The 18,887-nt window shown below is 55.3% G+C and overlaps 1 protein-coding gene across 3 annotated transcripts; it reads left to right on the top strand.

Annotated features, from left to right (window-relative positions):
- Positions 1–1,300: 1,300 nt before the first annotated feature.
- CHST1 (carbohydrate sulfotransferase 1) lies at positions 1,301–17,562 on the top strand. 3 transcript variants are annotated; one of them, XM_016146804.2, is made up of 4 exons: positions 1,301–1,425; positions 13,326–13,446; positions 14,117–14,213; positions 15,410–17,562. In XM_016146804.2, exon 4 carries the CDS (start codon positions 15,452–15,454, stop codon positions 16,685–16,687), a length of 1,236 nt encoding a protein of 411 aa, XP_016002290.1. In that variant the 5' UTR covers positions 1,301–1,425; positions 13,326–13,446; positions 14,117–14,213; positions 15,410–15,451; the 3' UTR covers positions 16,688–17,562. The 3 variants fall into 3 exon arrangements, with proteins under 3 accessions (XP_016002290.1, XP_016002291.1, XP_016002289.1); XM_016146805.2 differs by lacking the exon at positions 1,301–1,425 and having other exon boundaries at positions 1,600–13,439; XM_016146803.2 differs by lacking the exon at positions 1,301–1,425 and having other exon boundaries at positions 1,600–13,446.
- The last annotated feature ends 1,325 nt before the right edge of the window (positions 17,563–18,887 follow it).

Genomic DNA, 18,887 nt, shown 5'->3' with positions numbered 1-18,887 from the left:
TCTTCCGTGGTTGCCCGTCTGGCACAGTTGGAGGCGATGCCAGAGCTGGGACTCCCCGTGTCCTCTCCAGCCCACCGGCCTTTGATGACATGGAGTTCTCTGCCTGTTTTTGTTTTTTTTTTCCCCCCTCTGCTTCTCCTCCACTATACTCTGGGAGGCCAGGGGTGGGTTTGTCTTGTCACCAACAAGTCCCTGGTGCCCATGCAGGCCTGGCCTGTGGGAGATGCTCTGTCAACATTTATGCAAAGAATAAAGGACTGAGGTGCTCAGCCTGACGACTCTGCAGCCAGGTCTCCCTCCTTAAGGGCAGCAGTGGCTCGGTTTCCATTTGGGAGGGCAGTCTGGTAGGAAGGGGGTGGTGGGCAGGGTGGAGGACGGGCCTGGAAGATGCTCTGCCAGCAAATCCACTCTAACGCCCCTCAGCCACCCCTTGACTCTGCCCAAGAGCACAACTGGATTCGTTTCCACATTTGAGAAGTAAAGGGGGGTGGGGTGGGGTGGACGGGCTAGGAGTGTGTGTTGGGATATTGGCACCGAAAGTGGTTGGCTCCTGTTCTGGGTTCTGGAGTCCCTCGGTTGGGTTGGCTGGGGAAAGGCTAGAGGACAGCTGGGCCTGGGGCCAGGCTGGGACTCCAGCCGGACTTCTGGGGGCAGGCACTTAGGTAGAAGGTCCTCGGTGAGCTCCCTCGGTGCGGGGTGGATAGAGGGCGTCCGGGAGGAGGTGCCAGGGGGCAGCCTGCGTCTTCGCCCGGAGTGTGGGTGCGGCTCCCCTCGGGGCGGGGGTGGCTGGGGGTCGGTACAGGAGCCGGCCTGCGGAGGGGGTGTCCGGGGCACTACTGGGGGTTGGGGCAGGAGCGGGCAGGAGCGGGCAGGGAGGCGCGGGGAGCGAAGGGCGCGCGCTGGCGGGGTGGGGAAGAGCAGGGGGCGGGCGGCCGCTGAGGGGCGGGCGGCTTTGGTGGGGTGGAGCCGGGACCGCAGCGCCCGCCGCTCCATCGGCGCTGTAGCCGCCACCACCGCTGCTCTGGGCTCAGGACTCAAGGCGGGCGGGCAGGCGCTCGGCGAGACTCCGGCGCCTGCGGCTGCTGCTCTTCCCCGGCGCCGGGGCTGCGGCGCTGTGGGTCCCGGCCCCTGGCCCGGCGCCCTCGGAACCCTGGTCCTGTGCTCCGCCCCGGAGAACGCTCTCCGCTCTCCGGCGGAGCCGCCCCGGGCTCGCGCCCCCGGGCCATGAAGTGGGGCCCGTGAGGGGCGCGCGGAGGCGGTGGAGGAGGTGGGAGGAGGGAGGCCGAAGAGGAGGGCGCGGAAGGCGGAGGATGCCGCCGCCACTGCCGCCGCCGCCGCCCGCCGGCCCCGGGCGAGCCTGACTCCAGACCCGAGGATGGAGCCGGCGCTGGGCGCTGCAGCGGCTCCGGGTGCGCCCCCGACCAGGTATCCACTGGGCCCGGCGGGCCCGGGGGCGGGCGGGAGCGGACACTCTTCGCAGCAGCCGGGAGGGGCTCGGGCGCGGTGGGAGACGCCCCTCCGCTCGGGGGACAGTCGCTATCGGCGGTGCGCGGCCCGGGGAGGACGGCAGCATGTTAAGCGCAGGACCGCGCTCTCCGGGCTAGTGGCGGGTGAGCGCCGCGATCACCCGGCCCGCCCCGCCCCCATTTGGGGAGGGCAGCAAACTTGAGACGCGCGGCGGCCCCGAGGCGCCCGGCTCCCCTACGCTGCGGGGCACTCGGGGACTGCCTGGGGCTCACTGTCCCACAGTCTGCCCGGCTCTGGACTGCTGAGGCACCTCGAGACCCCCACGCCTGCACCAACTTTCCAAACCAGGGCTGCACTCAGAGGCAGGGGGCTGTCCCCTGCTTCCAGCTCCCAGCCCCAGCCCCAGCCCCGCACCCTCTCGAACACTTTGCAATGAACTGGCTCCCCGTGGGGCCCAGGCCCCTGGATGGTGCAGAGCCCCCCATAGGAAGTCAGAAACAGCCTCCTGCTCTTCTCTGGGTAGGACGCGGAGAGCAGCCCTTCCCAGGCTCTGGGAACCCAAGGACTGTTTTCACAGTCCAGAGTAGCCCTGACGGATTAAATGGTTAAACGGTTAAGACCCCAGGGTCGCCCTAGGGTGGCATCTTGGTGGCCTGATTTTCGAAGCCACAAGGCGTCCCCTTCCCCCATCCTGGGCCTGCCCTTTCCTAGGATTAGGCTCCTCACCTCTGGTGCAGGTTTCCTCCGAGGTGCTTAAAGCACTGCTCCTGAGCAGGAGACTCCCAAGAAGGGCTGCTTAGGAGTCCAGGTGCCAGAGGATGGGTATAAACCGTTGACACAGGTGGAAGCAGGAGGTGGGCAGGTGGACGTCCAGTCAAGGACAAACATTGAGCCCAGCATCTTTCAGAGGGCTGGGAGGGGCAGAGGGGACCTAGGAATGGGGGCAGGAGGCGGCATCCTGGCTGGGAGGCAGCTGCCTTGGCGAGCCAAGGGAACCAGTAGGAGGAGGTGTAAGAGGGAAGCAGGTAGGGGCCACAGTACCAGGTATCTGCCTTCAGGGATTCTGAACCCCTTGAAGCGGGGCGGTCGTTCTCAGGCAAAGACCTTACCAGGGCAGGCAATTCCCAGGCTCCAGTCCTCAGCAGCTGAGGACATGGAGAGGCATCACCATGACCCTGTTTCTTTTTCCAAGTATTCTCACCGTCATGACTCACTCATTGGATTCACCAGAGAGGTATCAAGCCTCCAGGCTCTTCTCTTCCCCTCCCCGCTGGGTCTTCAGGGAGCTGCTGGGGAATGGAGGGGGTGGGTTTTTGGACCTCGGCCCCCTGCAGAGGCCAGGAGCCTGGCACTGCAAACTTTCATTTCCCTGCTGTTGTCCCCAGTCAGGGCAGGTGAGTGGCCCTTGGCCAGGCCAGGGCGAAAGGCAAGGGAGAGGAAGTCTCTGCCTGTGATCCCCCCCAACCCTACGAGGTAGAAGCGAGGCTTTGAAATCATGCCACACCCCGCTCCTGGCACATAGGCTAACACCTGGCCTCCTCATCTCAATGCAGAAACACGTTTCCCCCCTAAAATCCAAATTTCCCTCTTTGTTGAGTATTGCACTGATTTTGGCCAGACATTTCCTTTTTGGCATCTGAAATCAAGCTCCTCTTGCAGACAGCTTCCCTCCTCCCTGGCCCCTCAGCACTGTATGCCCCGTGAGGCCCCCATTAGGAGAAATATAGAACCCCCTTACTTCCCTGCCCCTGCCCAGCCTTGAAGGCTGGTGCTGACGGTGTTGATTGAGGGGCGTGTGTGTGTGCGCGTGCCAGCTGCGCACACATGGAGGAGGTGTGCATCTGTGATCCACTGAGTCTGCAGGGGGCCCAGATGCCAGGCTCTCGCTGGGGAACCAAGCTTGTCCCTCGCCTGGGTTCTCCTTGGCCACATCTCTATCTCCCTCCCTTGCCCACTTTGGGTCTCTCTTTACTTTTCCAACTCACTCTGCATTGGTGCGGGGAGGACGCATTTGATATTCATAATCTGGTTCAGAGAAGGTCCCGAAGCCCTGAGTCACTGTATGGTTTCCATGGAAACAGACTTGTTGGGAGGACTCGGTGTAGCGCAGCAGTGGTGGCGAAGAGGGAAACATATAGTAAAATCGGGCTCCACAAGTGTGGCAGGAGTTGGACCAACTCTCTTCAAGGGGGCCAGGGAGATGCTGGGCAAGGCTCTTGGGGCCCGACGTGAGGGGCCGCCCACCGGGGTCCCCCACGAGGAGCTGCTCATTGCCGCCTGTGGCTCTTAGCATGGTGCTACTTCTCTGGGCCTTCTGGGTAGGTGCCGAAGCTCTTGACTGCTACTCTCTATGCTTCAGTTTCCCTCTCTGTGAAATGGGGAAAATAAGAGCACCTGCCGCACAGGGCTTCGTGAAGGTCAAATGTGTTAATATGAGGAACACACTCGCACCATAATAAGTGTTCAATAAGCGTCATTATTATTAATTCAGGGTATTCGAAGGAACTCCCTCAGCATGTTCACCTGGAATCATCCTCTTTGTCCTGGCAGGTGGTCCCGACATCTGGCAGAGCTGGCTGCCTGCTTTGCGAGAGCCTCCCCCAGCAGCCCTGGTACACCCGCAGCTGGGGACCAGCCAGCCATCCATTCCTCCCATGGAGCATTTATTTAGGTTGCTGGGGACCTGGCGCCATGCTAGGGACTCCTGGCTCCTGTTCAGACCCTACCTGTCTAGGAGCCTTGTGGAAACAAATCCAAGTCCAGGTGTATGGGCAGCTTCCTGCCTCATCCTCTTTGGGACTGGGCCAGAGGGAGAGGGACAGGAGAGGTCCGGCTCTGAGGACAGAGAGGAGGGGTTGGGGTGGGGCAACTTTGCTTGGTCTTGAAGAGGCTGGCTTACCTGCTTGGAGAGGCATCCCTCTCTGGATGATCTGCTAAAGAGGGATCAGGAACTCTCCAGAAAGATAACAGACCCTACCTTCCTCCTTCCCCCGGGTTCAACTTCTGTTGCTCAAGTGTTCCCAGCACAATGTACAGGTCTGGACAGTGGCACCAGCGGCTGGGATAGTTACTGCTACTTACCTCAGCAGCACCTGCCTGGTGGTGGCGGTTGGGGTCAGCGGCTTGGGGACATTCTGGGCTATAGTGATGGCTCAGCCAGAGTCTCCCTCACGAGCCATTCTCTCTACTGCTATTCTCCTCTCCCTGGCCTGCAGACAACCTCTCCTCTTAATGTCACTGTCCCTGTCTTCCCCTCTTGTAAGGTGGCTTTCAGCTCCAAGCTCCCATCACTACCAGCTCTCAGAGCTGCAAAACATCCCCCTCTGCCAGCCCTTCTATTTTACAGACGGGAAAACCGAGATTCATAAGGTTGCCTGTTTGGCCAGATCCCAAGCTAGCCAGCTCTACATCAGCCCTGGGGATGCCCTTCCCTCCCCCTTGGCTCTGCAGGTAGCCTCAGATGCTGGCCAGAACCCACCCCCGGCCTCCCCCTCCACGATCCAAGTCTCCTGCCAAGGTTCTTCCCTCTAGGTCTCTCCGGACTGCTTTGCTGTCCTCATTGGTGTTCACAACACCTTCCAATTTAATATCCTCTGCAAATTTCATTAACAGACTGTTTACTCCCTCTCTCAGGATCATTAATGAAGATGTTAGAGAAGATCTGACCCGGCGCTGGGTTCGCAGCCCTGCCCCCACTCCCAGGCTCTGTCCCTCGGCTCCTTCCCTCTGGGTTTGCCTCTTCCACCTGGGACCCTCGGGGCCTACTCCCTCCTGCTTTTGGCCATATGACAAGTGCTTAGGGCCAAGTCTGTTTGAATTAATTTTGTAAGATTACTCGAGGCGCTGTATCAAATGCTTTGCTAGAAATCAAGATATATTACCCTGCCTGCATTTCCTTCATCTACCAGTCTTGTAATTCTATCAAGAAAGCTATCAAGTTTGTCAGGCATGATTTGTTCTTTATAAATCCCCACGGTTCCACGTGGGGCACAGAGTTCCCGCGTTTTCTAAATGTTTAGAGAGTCCCCCTTTGTGTTTGCTCCCTGATTAGAGCTGGAAGGCTGTGGGCCGGGGATCGTTTGGATGCTTGCTCATCTCCTGTTTGGGAATGGGGAACAGGGCACAACCTTTCCCTACTCCAGATCTCTGCTGGGGGCAGTGAGTGGTTTAGCTAGCACTGAGTCCCCGCCATGCTCTGGGGACCCCAGCTGGGCACCCGGGGTTGGAGGTGGACAGAGGGAGGGCCTGGTGCTCTCCTTCTTGGATTCTGCAGGCGGATGAAGACGACAGGTATGAGGCCAACGTTCGAAGGTAGCATTAATTGAGTGACTGCCATGTACCGGGCTGTGTGCTAAGAGCATTATGCGTGAGGAGATATCATTTAAGCCCTTCACTTGCCCTGGGAGAGGGGTGCTATGTCCTCCCTCCAGCAACCGGGGGCTCAGAGAGGACCAGGCTCCCCAGGATCTGAAATGTGGGTTTCACGCTCTGCTAAGCGCTCCTAACCACTTAAGGCATCTGTACAGGGTCAGGGGGCTGCTTGGGGTGCTTCAGATCAAGGGTATTAGGAGGTCAGAGGCAAAAGGAAGGGAAACTCATAGGGAGAACTTTAGAGAGGTGAGGACCTCCCTGCATATGCCCCTCACAACACCCTGTCATCTGAATCCAGTTCCCTACTTGGCCAGTTCCCAGCTGTGGGAGCAAGTCACTTAACCTCTTTGAGACTTGGTTCCTCACCTGTGGACTGGTTACTCAGTGAGCAGCTGCCCTTTTGTCCTTTTACGGAGATCTGTTTATACTCATTGATTGTTATGTTAACGATGGACGGCTCTCCCTAACGTTTCTTGTCCAGGAGGCCAGAGTAACAGATTGAGCCACGCTGGCATCCTTGCAGCTCGCTGTGGACTGGCGGGGCCCTAGACTGCAGAGCAGGGTGTGTTTCGGCTACTGCCTATCAGATGCAACACCGTGCCAGGTGTGTCTACACCCATTTTTTGTCATTCAGCTGGAGAGGGAGAACCCCCTGGAAACGGTCAGATGGCACAGACTCATTTGGCATGCCAGGGAACCAGGCAGGAAGGGACAAAGGCAGCTTCCCATTCTTCCAGCTGATACCCCGGGGGCCTGATCTTTAGAGATGGTCAGTAGGAGTTTGTTGGATGAGTCCATGTCCGGGTCAGGGTGAATGCCAAGGTCAAGGTTGGCATCAGCGTGTTCTGGGACCCCGGTGGCCACCTTGGCCTTGGCACTCCCTTCTCCTCTCCTCTGGTCTCCAGGTGCTGTTTGGTGTTCTTGCTCTTGGGTGTGGCCTGGGGGCTTAAGCTTTGTGGTTTGGGCCAGGGCTTGGGCATCCTCGGAGCTGAGCTTGAATCCTGGCACCACCACAGACTAGCCGCGTGTGCTTGGATGAGCTTCTTCACTTGCCCGGTCCTCACTGTTCCTCATTTGTGAAAGATGGCGGTGCTACCTGCAGTAACCTCCCACTTGATGGGAGCCAAGACCTTGATCATTTCTGGGTATCCTGTGTTGAGCCCCAAGGCTCAGATGAGCCTCCCCCATTCCCAGCCTTCCCTCATCTCCAGGGGCCAGCTGGGCCGTATGTAGGTGGCTCTGCGACTGGAGACTCAGGGATCCAGGGACAGATGGCGCCCCTCCCGGCTCCCCCAGCAGTAGCTGCCCATGCTTGAGCTTCTATTGGTGGTTTCTCACCCTTGAAGCTGGGAGGATGGGCCCGAGCCCCGGTGTCTAGAGGGTAGGGCCTCAGTACTATTCTGACTCTGACTGTGCCTGCCGGGGAGGGGAGGGAGGACAGGAAACCCGGGCCTTCCGCCCAGCGTCGGGGCAGAAGGGTCCCGCCCACCACTGGCCAGGCTGTGGTAGGACCTGCCTGAGGGAACTGGACCCTTCTGACTCATCCCTCCCCCGAGAGGTGCACACCAGGGCCTTGTGCCAGAAGGTCAGTCACTCTCCCCACTGTGGGGTGAGGGGACACTTACCTCAGGTTGGGCCACTGGGACCCCGCTTGACTAGCTGGGTCCAGGGCAAGGCCATTAGATGGTCTCTGTAGCCCAGACAGCAAGGGTCTCTAAGCACACAGGCTGTAGGAGCTTCAGTGGAGGAGCTGGTGGCATCTGTTTGAACTTCCTCAAACATTTCCAGGCTGCTGCTGCCTGTTCGTAGGTTAGAGTATCCCCTAAAAATCATGCCCAGCATTCCTACTTCATGGATACTGCTCTGTGCCCAGCACTGTGTCAGGTTGTTTGTGTTTGTCAGCTTTCTGTCTCATAACTCAAGTATTTGAACGGTTCTGTGGTCGTCCTTCCCATTTCATAGAGAAGGCGTGTAAAGGTTAAGTGTCCTGCTCAAGGTCTCATACCTATTAAGCAACTCCAGTGGGCATCAAAGCCAGGCCTGGCTGGCCCCACAGTGAGAGTGCCCAACCTGTCTCTGCATGTCTGTAGGTAACTTCTCAAGGAGGCTTGGGACACCCATGGTGTCCCCAGTGTCAGCGTGAGCTTGTAAGAGGCAGCAGAAGATCTCTGCTGCTGATAAAATGTGGTGGACTAGTCACTCTTTGTGGGCCTGCTTTTGGAACCAGGAAATGTGACGACCTGTACCCACTGGAGGTGTTTGAAGCATGTACTGACTGCCTGCAGGGCATGTGAATAGGCTGCCGAACCCAAGGACTCTGGAGATTGTACACAAACCCCATGTTTGTGTTGGTGCAGATTCTGGGGGGAAGGTCCAGAGATCTCACGGTGTTTCAAGTTGAAGAGGCAGGACCCCACAGAGAAGCACTGGCGTCTCCAACCTCCCCCGGGCTGACCCAGACCACAGAGGCTAAGTCTGGACACCACCAGATCACCACCCTCCCCCTGCATTTGCTGATTATGTGCTGGCATACTGCTCACCTTGAAGGATGTTCTAGAACATAGCCCCAGGAAACGTGTTCTTGAGCTTATTAGGTATGGGGTTTTGAGGATGGCAGTACATGCTCAGGGCTCTCTAGGAGACCCCACAGGAGAAATCTGGTGCTGAATTCAGTATCAGGAATAGCTGGGTGGGTATCTCTTGAGCAGATGCTTTACTCTTCATCTTATGAATTCTATGAAACATGTAACCCAAGTATTTTCCTTTTCTCATTGGCTACCAGGTAGCTCTGACTCATATGTGTAGCTTAGAAGTGGCTTGGATCTTGTACACGGACCTGGCTTCTAGTTCTTTCAGACTGTCACATTGTTTTCCTCTTGGCTCATTTCATCACCTCATTTTCCTTAGGAAGAAAAAAACCTTGCTGTTTTACGTGTTTTAGCCTTAACTAAACAAGCTTCTATGATGGATCAGCGCTGACTGATGCAGACAAAGGGAGTAAGCATTTCCTTTCTGTGGACACCGTCCCAGAGGCCTATTGGCCAACTCCTCCCTCCCTGTCCAGTTTCCCTGTCCCTTGCTTCAATTCCTGGGACCCCAGAGCCTTGGCCCACCCCCCCATACTGGCTCCTGAGTCTGTTTAGAACTCCAGTGACCAGATATAATCTATTTTTTTCTTTGCTCTCCCTATCACCCCAGAGCTTCACAAACTGTTCTTTAGGGAGAAAAAGCTGGGAGGGCAGTCATTTTCCCAGCTCAGGCCTCAGCTGCTCTCTTAGCCTTTAGCCCTTTTGGGGGTCTTGCTCTTTTTCAGCTCCTGCCCTGTGTCAGCTCCTGCCCTGCGTCAGCAGCCCCAGCTGTCCTCAGTGGTCTGTCTGAGCAGACGCAGTCCCATTCTGGTGGAAAGGTGGTGACTTTGACCCTGATGCCTTGAAAATGGGGGAGGAGAGAGTTGGCTGGCAGTGCCCTGGGGACAAAATAGTTGGCACATTGAGGTGCCAGTGCTGATTTTCAAGCCCCACTCTATCTTTAGGCAGTTATGGCATGGGTGGCTTCACTCTGTCCCCCAAAGTTAATAAACTCGACTTGAACCAAAAACCTCGGTGTATACTGTGCCTTTCTCTCACCCCAGTCTCCTAGCTTCCCACACTGGGGCATCTACAGGTACCTGTTCAGCGCATATAAAAAAATATACAGATATACACCCACATCCCCTGTTTACAAATCAGAAATGGTGGTATAGTATTGCACGTGTGTTTTCTGCCTCTAGCTTTTTTTTTTTTTTTTTTTTTAATAATGTATCTTGGGTGATGTCTCCACACCAGTATATGCACATCTGTGGAGTCCTCTCTGATAAAATCAGTTGCAAAGGAAATCCTAGCGTTGGGAGAGTGTTTCTAATGAAGAGATTGGGCCTCCGGGGAAGAGAAGGGGTACTCATGGGTGGGATTTAAGAGGTACAGGCACCTTCTAACCGTGTGTGTAAAATTGTGAGCACAAGTGGATTTTTTTCTGGGAAGAGGAATTATATCTCTCGAAGGGGTGTGTGGCCCAGAAAAGGCAAAGAGCTACAGCTCTGGGTTGTACGGGACTTCACGGGGTTGGCGGCAGGGTCGCACTGACTGCAGAGGGTGGAGCTCCCTGGTTTTTGGACCCCAGTGGGGCAGCCATGGATCAGGTTGAGGTGGGAGGCAGAGCGACCAGCCTTGCTATCTTCTTGGAAGATGACAGGGGCCTTCTAACTCCCAAAGGAGGGTCCCCCTGCCTGCAGCGAGGGTGGCCATGGATTGAGAATGGAGTATGGAGTCTTCTTGGGATGAAGGAACCCCTGTGGTCAGACCTAGGTGGTCTGTAGAGTTGTCGGATCTGTGGAAAAACCAAGGCACAGAGAGGCCAGGGGTTGAGTCCAAGGTCACCCAGGCAGGGAAAGGCAGAGGCCGTGGGCTACTCCTGCCTGCGGCATTCAGTTTCGTGTTCCTTCCCCCACCAGAGCGAATGAGGCCAGAGAGGAGAGGCCCACAGGATGAGGTGAGGCTGCCTGTTGCTGCTCGCCTCTTGGTGTGTCGGCGAACAAGAGGGGTGCACAAAGCAGAGGCCGCAGCCTGGGTGGGTGTGTCATCATCACACCTCACTGCATCCTGCAACATCACCTCCAGCTGGCTGCATCCTCACATTAAGCTGCCGCCAACCAGCTGGGAATTCTGAACGCAGTGAACGCAGGGCTAAGAGGCTGCACTATAGGATGTGGCCCTTAGAGGGCAGCAGGAGAGCCACTGCGGTGGCTCAGCATGAGAGGTTCAGGGGCTGGGAGAGGAGCGGGCAGAGAAGGGGCAGCCGGCAGAGGCCTGCCTGGCAGAGGTCTGGACACAGCGGTCAGGGAGGGTGTGCCTCACTGCCAGAGTCAGCGACGATTTGTTCTGAGGCGTTTGCCCTAGACAAAGAACAAACAAGGCATTTAATAACAGTAACTTACATTTACTCTATGCCAGGCACTGTATTAACTAATTAGTCCTCACAACAGGCTTGGTAAGATTATCCCCATTTTGTAATTGAGAAAACAGAGGCCCAGAGAGATTAAGAGATCTGGCCATCAACGGGGCTGGTACCAGAGCCCATGTGTCAAGCACAAGGCTCTGCCAGTCTCTGTGCCTAACATTGTCTAAATGCTCTAAGTCCTTCTGTCCCCATGTTACAGATGGGGAAACTGAGGCTCAGAGACAGTGTATCACCCAGGTCCACATGCCTGCTAAATGTCATCTGGATGCGTATGGTTCTATGGCTTGAATTTTTAGCACTAAATTATAGTTTTCCAATGTAGAGGTGTTTTCTACTCCCCATTGTACCTTTATCTGCGCCCTAACTGGAAGGTGGCTGACAGTGAAATCTGTGTTTTCTGTCGGGCGTGGGAGTTCACCAACTCCCCTGCCTTCCAACAGAAGTTATGGATTCTGGGTCTAGGATTTGCCTGGATTTCAGCCAACCAGAGGTGGAAGGAGGCCATGCCAGAGGCTGCTAGAAGCTAAGGGAGGGACCCTGGGGCTAACAGTCTGGCTTGGAGGATGAGGGCATTGAGGAGTCCCATGCAGTAGTAGCCAAAGCTCCTCTGGGAACAAAGGAACCTGGCCCCTGAGCTTCTGGTTTCCAGGGTACATGCCTCTAGCATGCCAAGGATGCTTGGCCAGCCCTGGCTCCTGCTCTGCCAGACTGGCAGGAGAGTGGGGACATTTCTAGGAGGGTCTTACTTCCTCCATCCTCCTGTTCCCATGCCCTGGCTTTGCCCTCCCAGGGGGCACAGGATGGCCAACGATGGGGACTTTGAACATATCTTCCTCCTTAGTACCCAAGCTGCACCTTGTGAATCTGAGGCCCTTTCACAGGGATTTGAAACATTGAGAGGCTTCAGCTACTTCTTATTCATTAGCAAAGGCAGCAGCTTCCAATATTGCCTTAAGTTGTCTGGGTGGAGGTGGAGCGGGGAAGTGGAAAGAAGAAACTGAAATGGTCCCCCGCCCTTCAGGATGTGTCTCTTTAAAGAAAACCCTGGGCGAATTCTGGTTATGGGACCAAAGTCTTAGTTAAATGAAATTTCTTTAAGGGTTCTGTTTCCTGTCTTGGCGAGGACCAAAGCAGGTGGAATGTGAGTGGAATAGGGATCAGGGAGGAGGATTCGGGCATGGATTCCAGAGTACAGTGTCTGGGCTGGAATCCTGGCTCGACCCTTTACTTGGGGTGTGAGTTTGGAGAAATCATGTAACCTTGCGAAGCCTCAGCTTCTTAATCTGTAAAATGGGGATATGGCAGCATCACTCTCATAGGGTTAGTGTGAGGGCCAGATGAGCTGATGCCTGCAAAGGGAGCATATGCCTGGGAGAAACAGCATGAATGTCCAGGGAGTGCTCTCCTTTCTTTGTGTTAGTTTTACCTATGGTGTCTAGAACTGGTGCCGGTTATCTGACAGATGTTTTTGAATAAACACAAAGGAAGTACAAACAAATGAAACGGCATCGCAACTAAAGACTGGGCCCCTAAATAACTTAATGATATTACCTAGCACTATTATTGATGGCATTCCCTACTTGTTCTTTAAAGGTGCTCACCTTTGTCTTAGGGCACTTTGCAGGGGAATCAGATTTAATAGAGAGGCCGTTCTCTCTGGGTACCTCATCCAACCCAGCATCCTCTGCTGCCAAGGGGTCAGGTAGGGGTCAGATGGGGTGTGGTCAAGGTTGTGTGTTTTTTCTCTTCACATTGGTATTTCCCAGGAATCTAGACTGTGCCTGTTCCTTATTTACTGCCACCTGATGACATGGTTCTTCTTCCGATAGGTACTAAGTGGAGTTTCATACTTGAAACAGGACTCCTAGGCCCGAGAGCCTCAGCTGGCCTATTGTCATCTCAGCCTAGCCTTACTGTCCTTTCTCAAGGCAAACAGACTGTTCCAGCTCTGTTTCTTCCCTCCTAAGCTGGTATTGAAGGGGCTAGAGCACTAGCCTGAGAGTCTGACTCAACAGGATTTGAGTCTCTGCTATTTCTTACTTGCTTATGCACATGCACTTAGTCTCCGAGTCTCGATTTCTCCATCTGAACAATGGGAATGAGGACCCTGACCTCTCATAAGGGGTTGTAAGGAAAACCATGGTGGTGAGAGTTGGGTGAGCTGAGGCAGGCAGTGCTGCAGGTTTGGGAAATGAGAACCCACTTACTCCACCCCAAAGAAGCCATGCCAAATATTGGGATGTGGGAAGACCATTCACAAAACACGTGAGTTCGCCTCCTGAGCCATGAGCCAATAGATCAACAAGACCAGACAGAAAAGGGAAGGAACACACTCTAAGTTTTAGAAATAGTCTTTCTGCCCCCTTCTAATGTCTAGTCACTCTCATGCCATTTCACAAATGGACTGGGGACATTAATAAAATGCATGTTTGAAGGCTCAGTATGTGTGAGGTCAGGAATGCTCCCTGGTCCACTTTTGCTTTGAGTTTCAGGTAGCCGTTCTCTTTCTGGCGTGGTTTGAGGAAGAGCTTCCCTTCTTGGCTGTTCCTTCCCTGCGGGCATCAGCATCTGGGCTATCGCGACTGAGCTGCTGTTTCCAACTGGAGGTGTGGGGTGAGGTCCCCTGCCCTTGTTGACTTCCCACTAAACCTTTCCTGGGGAGTCACTGAACAAGTCAAATTTTGAAAGGTCAGACTATGCTGTTGATTTAAAATGTAGGACGAATCGGGGCTGTGCTCTGGCCCCATTTTCTGGGGTAAGTTTGACTGTGATCCTCTGCTCCATTGTTGGAGGCTGAGCGCTGTGGTTGGTTGGGTCAGTCTGGTCACTAGAACTGAACAGAGCTAGCAAGGCCTGGGAGTGTTTGTGGTCAGCAGATCTCTTTGCACGTCCCTTGGGTGGTGGGTGGGTGGGTGGGTGCCTCCCTGGGGTGTTTGCCCATATGAGTCACCAACTCTTGGCCAGCTGGGGGTGCAGGCTTGCCAACTACCTGCCCACTGGGTACTGGTGTGAGCAGAGGAACTGTGGCTTGTTAGAGGGTACGGGTTGGGGGAGGAGGTGGGTGGGATATAGCCCAAGACTTAGAGGGCTGGATCCGAGGGATGAGAGATGGCACTGGGTTACTTAGAGCCCTGGGTCAGTGATGAATCTGGGAGAGCAGGCAGGGCCCTCAGCACCTGGCCCTGGGAGAAAGTCAGTAGGCAACAGGAGAGAAGGGTGGGAAGGGAGGTGCTGGGAGTCCAACTTCATCTTCAGAACCCCTTCTCTCCCTGTGTCTCTGCAGTGTGCTGGCCACGGGGCTGCTGCACAGGCTGGGATTGCCGGCTAGGCCAGGAGACCTGGTGGCTGTGGACGTCCTAGCTCAGAGCAGCCCCTCTTTGGTGAGTGGTGGTGCCCTCCCTGAATCTGCTCTTGGATTAGCCTCAGCCCTCCCCCGGGGCGTGGTAACTGAGCTAGCCTCCCTTGGGGGACTTCCAGATGCTCAGGTTGGCTCGTTGCCCTGAACTCTGGGCACGCCCTTCACTTTCCCTACTCTCCTGGGGCCCTCCCTATCCCCTATGCTTTCCTTGGAGTGCCCCTTCTGTGCTATCTCTTCCTCTTCTCTCTGTCCTTCCTAGTTCTCTGAGGCCATTGCTGGATTACAGATGGGTCCCTGAGCTCACCCTGTGGGCAGAAGGGGCTGGAGGCCCAAGGGTGGAGACCCTTGAGGACTGGCTGGGGTGGGAGACCTGGAGGGATCAGTTCACTCTGCTGTCAGTAGGGGCCATCTGCCCTGTGTCCTGGACCCCTACCTCCTGTGGCTAGGAGAAAATCCTGGAGGACACTGGGGCCCGGGAAGGGATGCTTCTCAGAAGTCCCTGGACGTGTCCCTGCTCTGGGCCGGTTGACTCTTACAGACCCTAAGGGCCCCAGGAGTCCTGATCTGGAGTAAGCTGGTCACCTGCATCCATCAGTTGAAGGGGGTGGTGCATGACACAGTTGTCCGCTTTTCTCGGCCCAGCAGACGTAGATGATGGACACTGGTGGCCCACTGACTCAGTGTGCCAGGTCCTTTCTGCATGGGGGCTTTGGTAGGAAGAGGTATCTGACGTGGACTCTTTCCTCTTGGGGGTGAGCAGGGGATGGAGGAAAGATGACCACAGGGGAAACAGGTCAGCTCGTGGGGGTGGAAGAAGGTGGGCCCATGAGATGCTGGCAGGTGTGACAGGCAGTGGCAGGGGGATAGTTGCAGGAAGGAACTGGTCATTTCCTATGTGTGGGAGTTGGGGGAGTTAGGTTCTTGCCCAGTAGGGCTCCACAATGGAACTGAGAGTTCCAGAGGGAGGCCTTTGAAGAATTCTGTAGGTTAAACCCTGCCGAATGGGGTACAGGGAATCTTTGTTCAGGCCCCAGTAACTCCTGAGACTCTCCACAGAATGGTGAAGTCTAGTGTAGAAGCTGCTCAGGCCTCAGGTGCACGAGTGAGCACTGGGCAGTGAGCCAGGGTACTTTCCTGGGCCCGCTCTAGACCGGCTCTTCTTCCCTGTGAGGTACCCAAGCTTGGCTGCCCCTTGACCCGGTCTGTCTTTGCCTGCAGACCTCGCAACGTGAAGAAACAGCCCCATGAAGGTGCCCAGCCATGCAATGTTCCTGGAAGGCTGTCCTCCTCCTTGCCCTGGCCTCCATCGCCATCCAGTACACGGCCATCCGCACCTTCACTGCCAAGTCCTTCCACACCTGTCCGGGTCTGGCTGAGGCGGGGCTGGCCGAGCGGCTGTGTGAGGAGAGCCCCACCTTCGCCTATAACTTCTCGCGCAAGACCCATATCCTCATCCTGGCCACCACGCGCAGCGGCTCCTCCTTCGTGGGCCAGCTCTTCAACCAGCACCTGGATGTCTTCTACCTGTTTGAGCCCCTCTACCACGTCCAGAACACGCTCATCCCCCGCTTCACCCAAGGCAAGAGCCCCGCGGACAGGCGGGTCATGCTGGGTGCCAGCCGCGACCTGCTGAGGAGCCTCTATGACTGTGACCTCTACTTCCTGGAGAACTACATCAAGCCACCGCCCGTCAACCACACCACCGACAGGATCTTCCGCCGCGGGGCCAGCAGGGTGCTGTGCTCTCGCCCCGTGTGCGACCCTCCGGGCTCAGCGGACCTGGTGCTGGAGGAGGGGGACTGCGTGCGCAAGTGCGGCCTGCTGAACTTGACCGTGGCCGCCGAGGCATGTCGTGAGCGCAGCCACGTGGCCATCAAGACAGTGCGGGTGCCTGAGGTTAACGACTTGCGGGCCCTGGTTGAGGACCCCCGGTTAAACCTCAAGGTCATCCAGCTGGTCCGAGACCCGCGTGGCATTCTGGCGTCCCGCAGCGAGACCTTCCGCGACACATACCGGCTCTGGCGGCTCTGGTACGGCACCGGGAGGAAACCCTATAACCTGGATGTGACGCAGCTGACCACGGTGTGCGAGGACTTCTCCAACTCCGTGTCCACCGGCCTCATGCGGCCCCCGTGGCTCAAAGGCAAGTACATGTTGGTGCGCTACGAGGACCTGGCCAGGAACCCCATGAAAAAGACCGAGGAGATCTACGGGTTCCTGGGTATCCCCTTGGACAGCCACGTGGCCCGCTGGATTCAGAACAACACGCAGGGCGACCCCGCCTTGGGCAAGCACAAATACGGCACCGTGCGCAACTCGGCGGCCACGGCGGAGAAGTGGCGCTTCCGCCTCTCCTATGACATTGTGGCCTTTGCCCAGAATGCCTGCCAGCGGGTGCTGGCGCAGCTGGGCTACAAGATGGCCACCTCGGAGGAGGAGCTCAAGAACCCCGCCATCAGTCTGGTGGAGGAGCGGGACTTCCGCCCTTTCTCGTGACAAGGGCTCCGTGGGTGAGGGTGAGGGGCACATGATGTTGGTTTTGATAAAATGGACCGTTTTTTAACTGTTGCCTTATTTCCCCTCCCTCTCCCAACTTGTCTTCGTGTCCTTCCTGCCCCCTGCCTACCCCCCACTTCCTTCTGCCTCTTTTGTCTCTGAAATTTGCACTATGTCTCGGACAGGAATCACTGGGGCAGAGGGAGAGTGAAGTGGGGTACAATCTCCACCCTACCCCATTCAGACACATGGATGTTGGGTCTCTGTGTGGATGGTGACAATGTTTACAAGCACCACACTCACATTCACGTACGTGCGCGCGTGCACACACACACACACACACAGACACACACACGACCCCACAGGAGAGACACCCCAAGCCACACAGCTGCTGAAGCTTTTCGAATGGATGAGTGGTTAGGGTATGGTAGTTTTTTGCACTGTCTTACTTCTACGAGGTAAGGGGTTAAAAACGAAAAGGCCACCTCTCTCTATGAATGGTGTCTATCCTTCCTCATCCTGTGTCCTGCCCCTCCCCCCCCCCCCCAGTGCCCACTGCCCCTTTGGAGCAGAGAAACTGCCCTCTCCTGCCCACCCTTGCCTGTCGGGGAGCAGGATTTTACTGTGAGGTGAATGTGGACCTTGTTTATTTTTCCAGACTGTGGTGATGCTGTCTGTCTGTCTGTCTGTCTGAATCTTGTGGCTGCCCCTGGACCAGCGATAGCTGATAAATCTTATGGGTTTCTGATTGATCTTGGGGTCCATCTGTGATATTTCTTTGTGCCAAAAAGAAAAAAAAAAGTGGATCAGTTTGCTAAGTGAATAATTGAAATGCTTTATCTGTGTTTTCTGTAAATAAAAGAGTGCAATAAAAACTGAGTGTGACTGTGAGACATTCTGAATGGGTGAGGGCAGGCCTGGGTGGGATCTAGGTGGCTCTGGCTTTGGGGAGGAGAAAAGGAGGTGGCAGTGGAGATTCACTGAGCATTCTCTGGTTGTCAGAGCTCTTGTCATCCTCATCACCCTTCACTCTGAGTTCAGGGTTTCATTTCCATTCAGTCAGTTGAGACCAGATACTTGAGAGCCCAGGGTGATGTTCAAAATATTGAACAAATGGTATGGTTGGCTGAATCAATGTCCAGAGATCAGAGATTGGTCCTCGTGACCCCTTCCTTTGTCAGGAGTTATCCATTTAATTATTGGGTCTGGGGCAAGGATAGCTGGGGAGGGGGAACAATTGAGGAATGAGTTAGCTCAGGAAAGAGGCTGCTTATCATCTGGCCTGGAAGTAGTTCAGTATTTTAACAACTAATGCAGGTGTACTGGTATCTACACAGGTGGGATATCGGATGTGCTTATTTCCCTTCCCATCCTCGGCATTCTAACAGCTTCCTTCAAGCAGGTTTCTCAGCTGTTTTCTTATTGCAAGAGAACAGCTGGTCTCTGGGGTGAAGATCACAGCTCTACTGTCCTAGAACAATGAGAGTGCTTGGGATTAGGCAACCCCAATGGTCCAGGGCTTCCTGAAGAAACTTGGTGGGTCTTAGACTATGTTATATGAGTCAGGAGGATGTAGATTCAGCCACCACAGCAAATACCTTAGGTAATAGAAGCTGAATTAAGATGGGTTATTTTGTTTTATTCTCACTTAGCAGTGCATGCAGGCGTAAGCTGGTCAGGGCTGATATGGTGGCTCCCAGGTCGTGTGTCCACATATCAGGGGCCCTGGCTCTTTCCATTTTGTTGCTGCTCCATTGTTCTAAAGTGTTGCCCTTGGCTATATGGTCCAAGATGGCTCACTAGGCAGTAGGAAGGAGAAAAACGAGAAGGGAAGGCACGCCTCTGTTATTTGTGAGCAAAATCCCAAAATTATAGACATCACTTCCATTCATGTCTCATTGGCTAAAACCTGATCATGTGGTCACATTTGGCTGCAAGGGAAGCAGGGAAATGTAGTCTTTTATCTGGGTGGTCATGACTGTGAAAGTGGCCACTGTGTTAAAGACTTACCTTCCTGGGCTTCAGATTTCTTTTCTGCAAAACGGAGATAGTATAATTTAAACCCTCATGTTTCAAAACCAAGCAACTTTTAGTGCCCTCTTCTCAGCCCTTGGCTCACAGGTGTTGATTCTCCAGCTCCTGGTGAGTGAGCCAACCTGTAAGTCGGCTTCCTGGCATCAGTGCCCAGGTGATCAGTGCC

This window comes from Rousettus aegyptiacus, unplaced genomic scaffold (assembly GCF_014176215.1).
Source record: "Rousettus aegyptiacus isolate mRouAeg1 unplaced genomic scaffold, mRouAeg1.p scaffold_m13_p_5, whole genome shotgun sequence".
Classification (NCBI taxonomy): Eukaryota; Metazoa; Chordata; class Mammalia; order Chiroptera; family Pteropodidae; genus Rousettus; species Rousettus aegyptiacus.
This window is presented reverse-complemented; position numbering and strand designations above follow the sequence as displayed.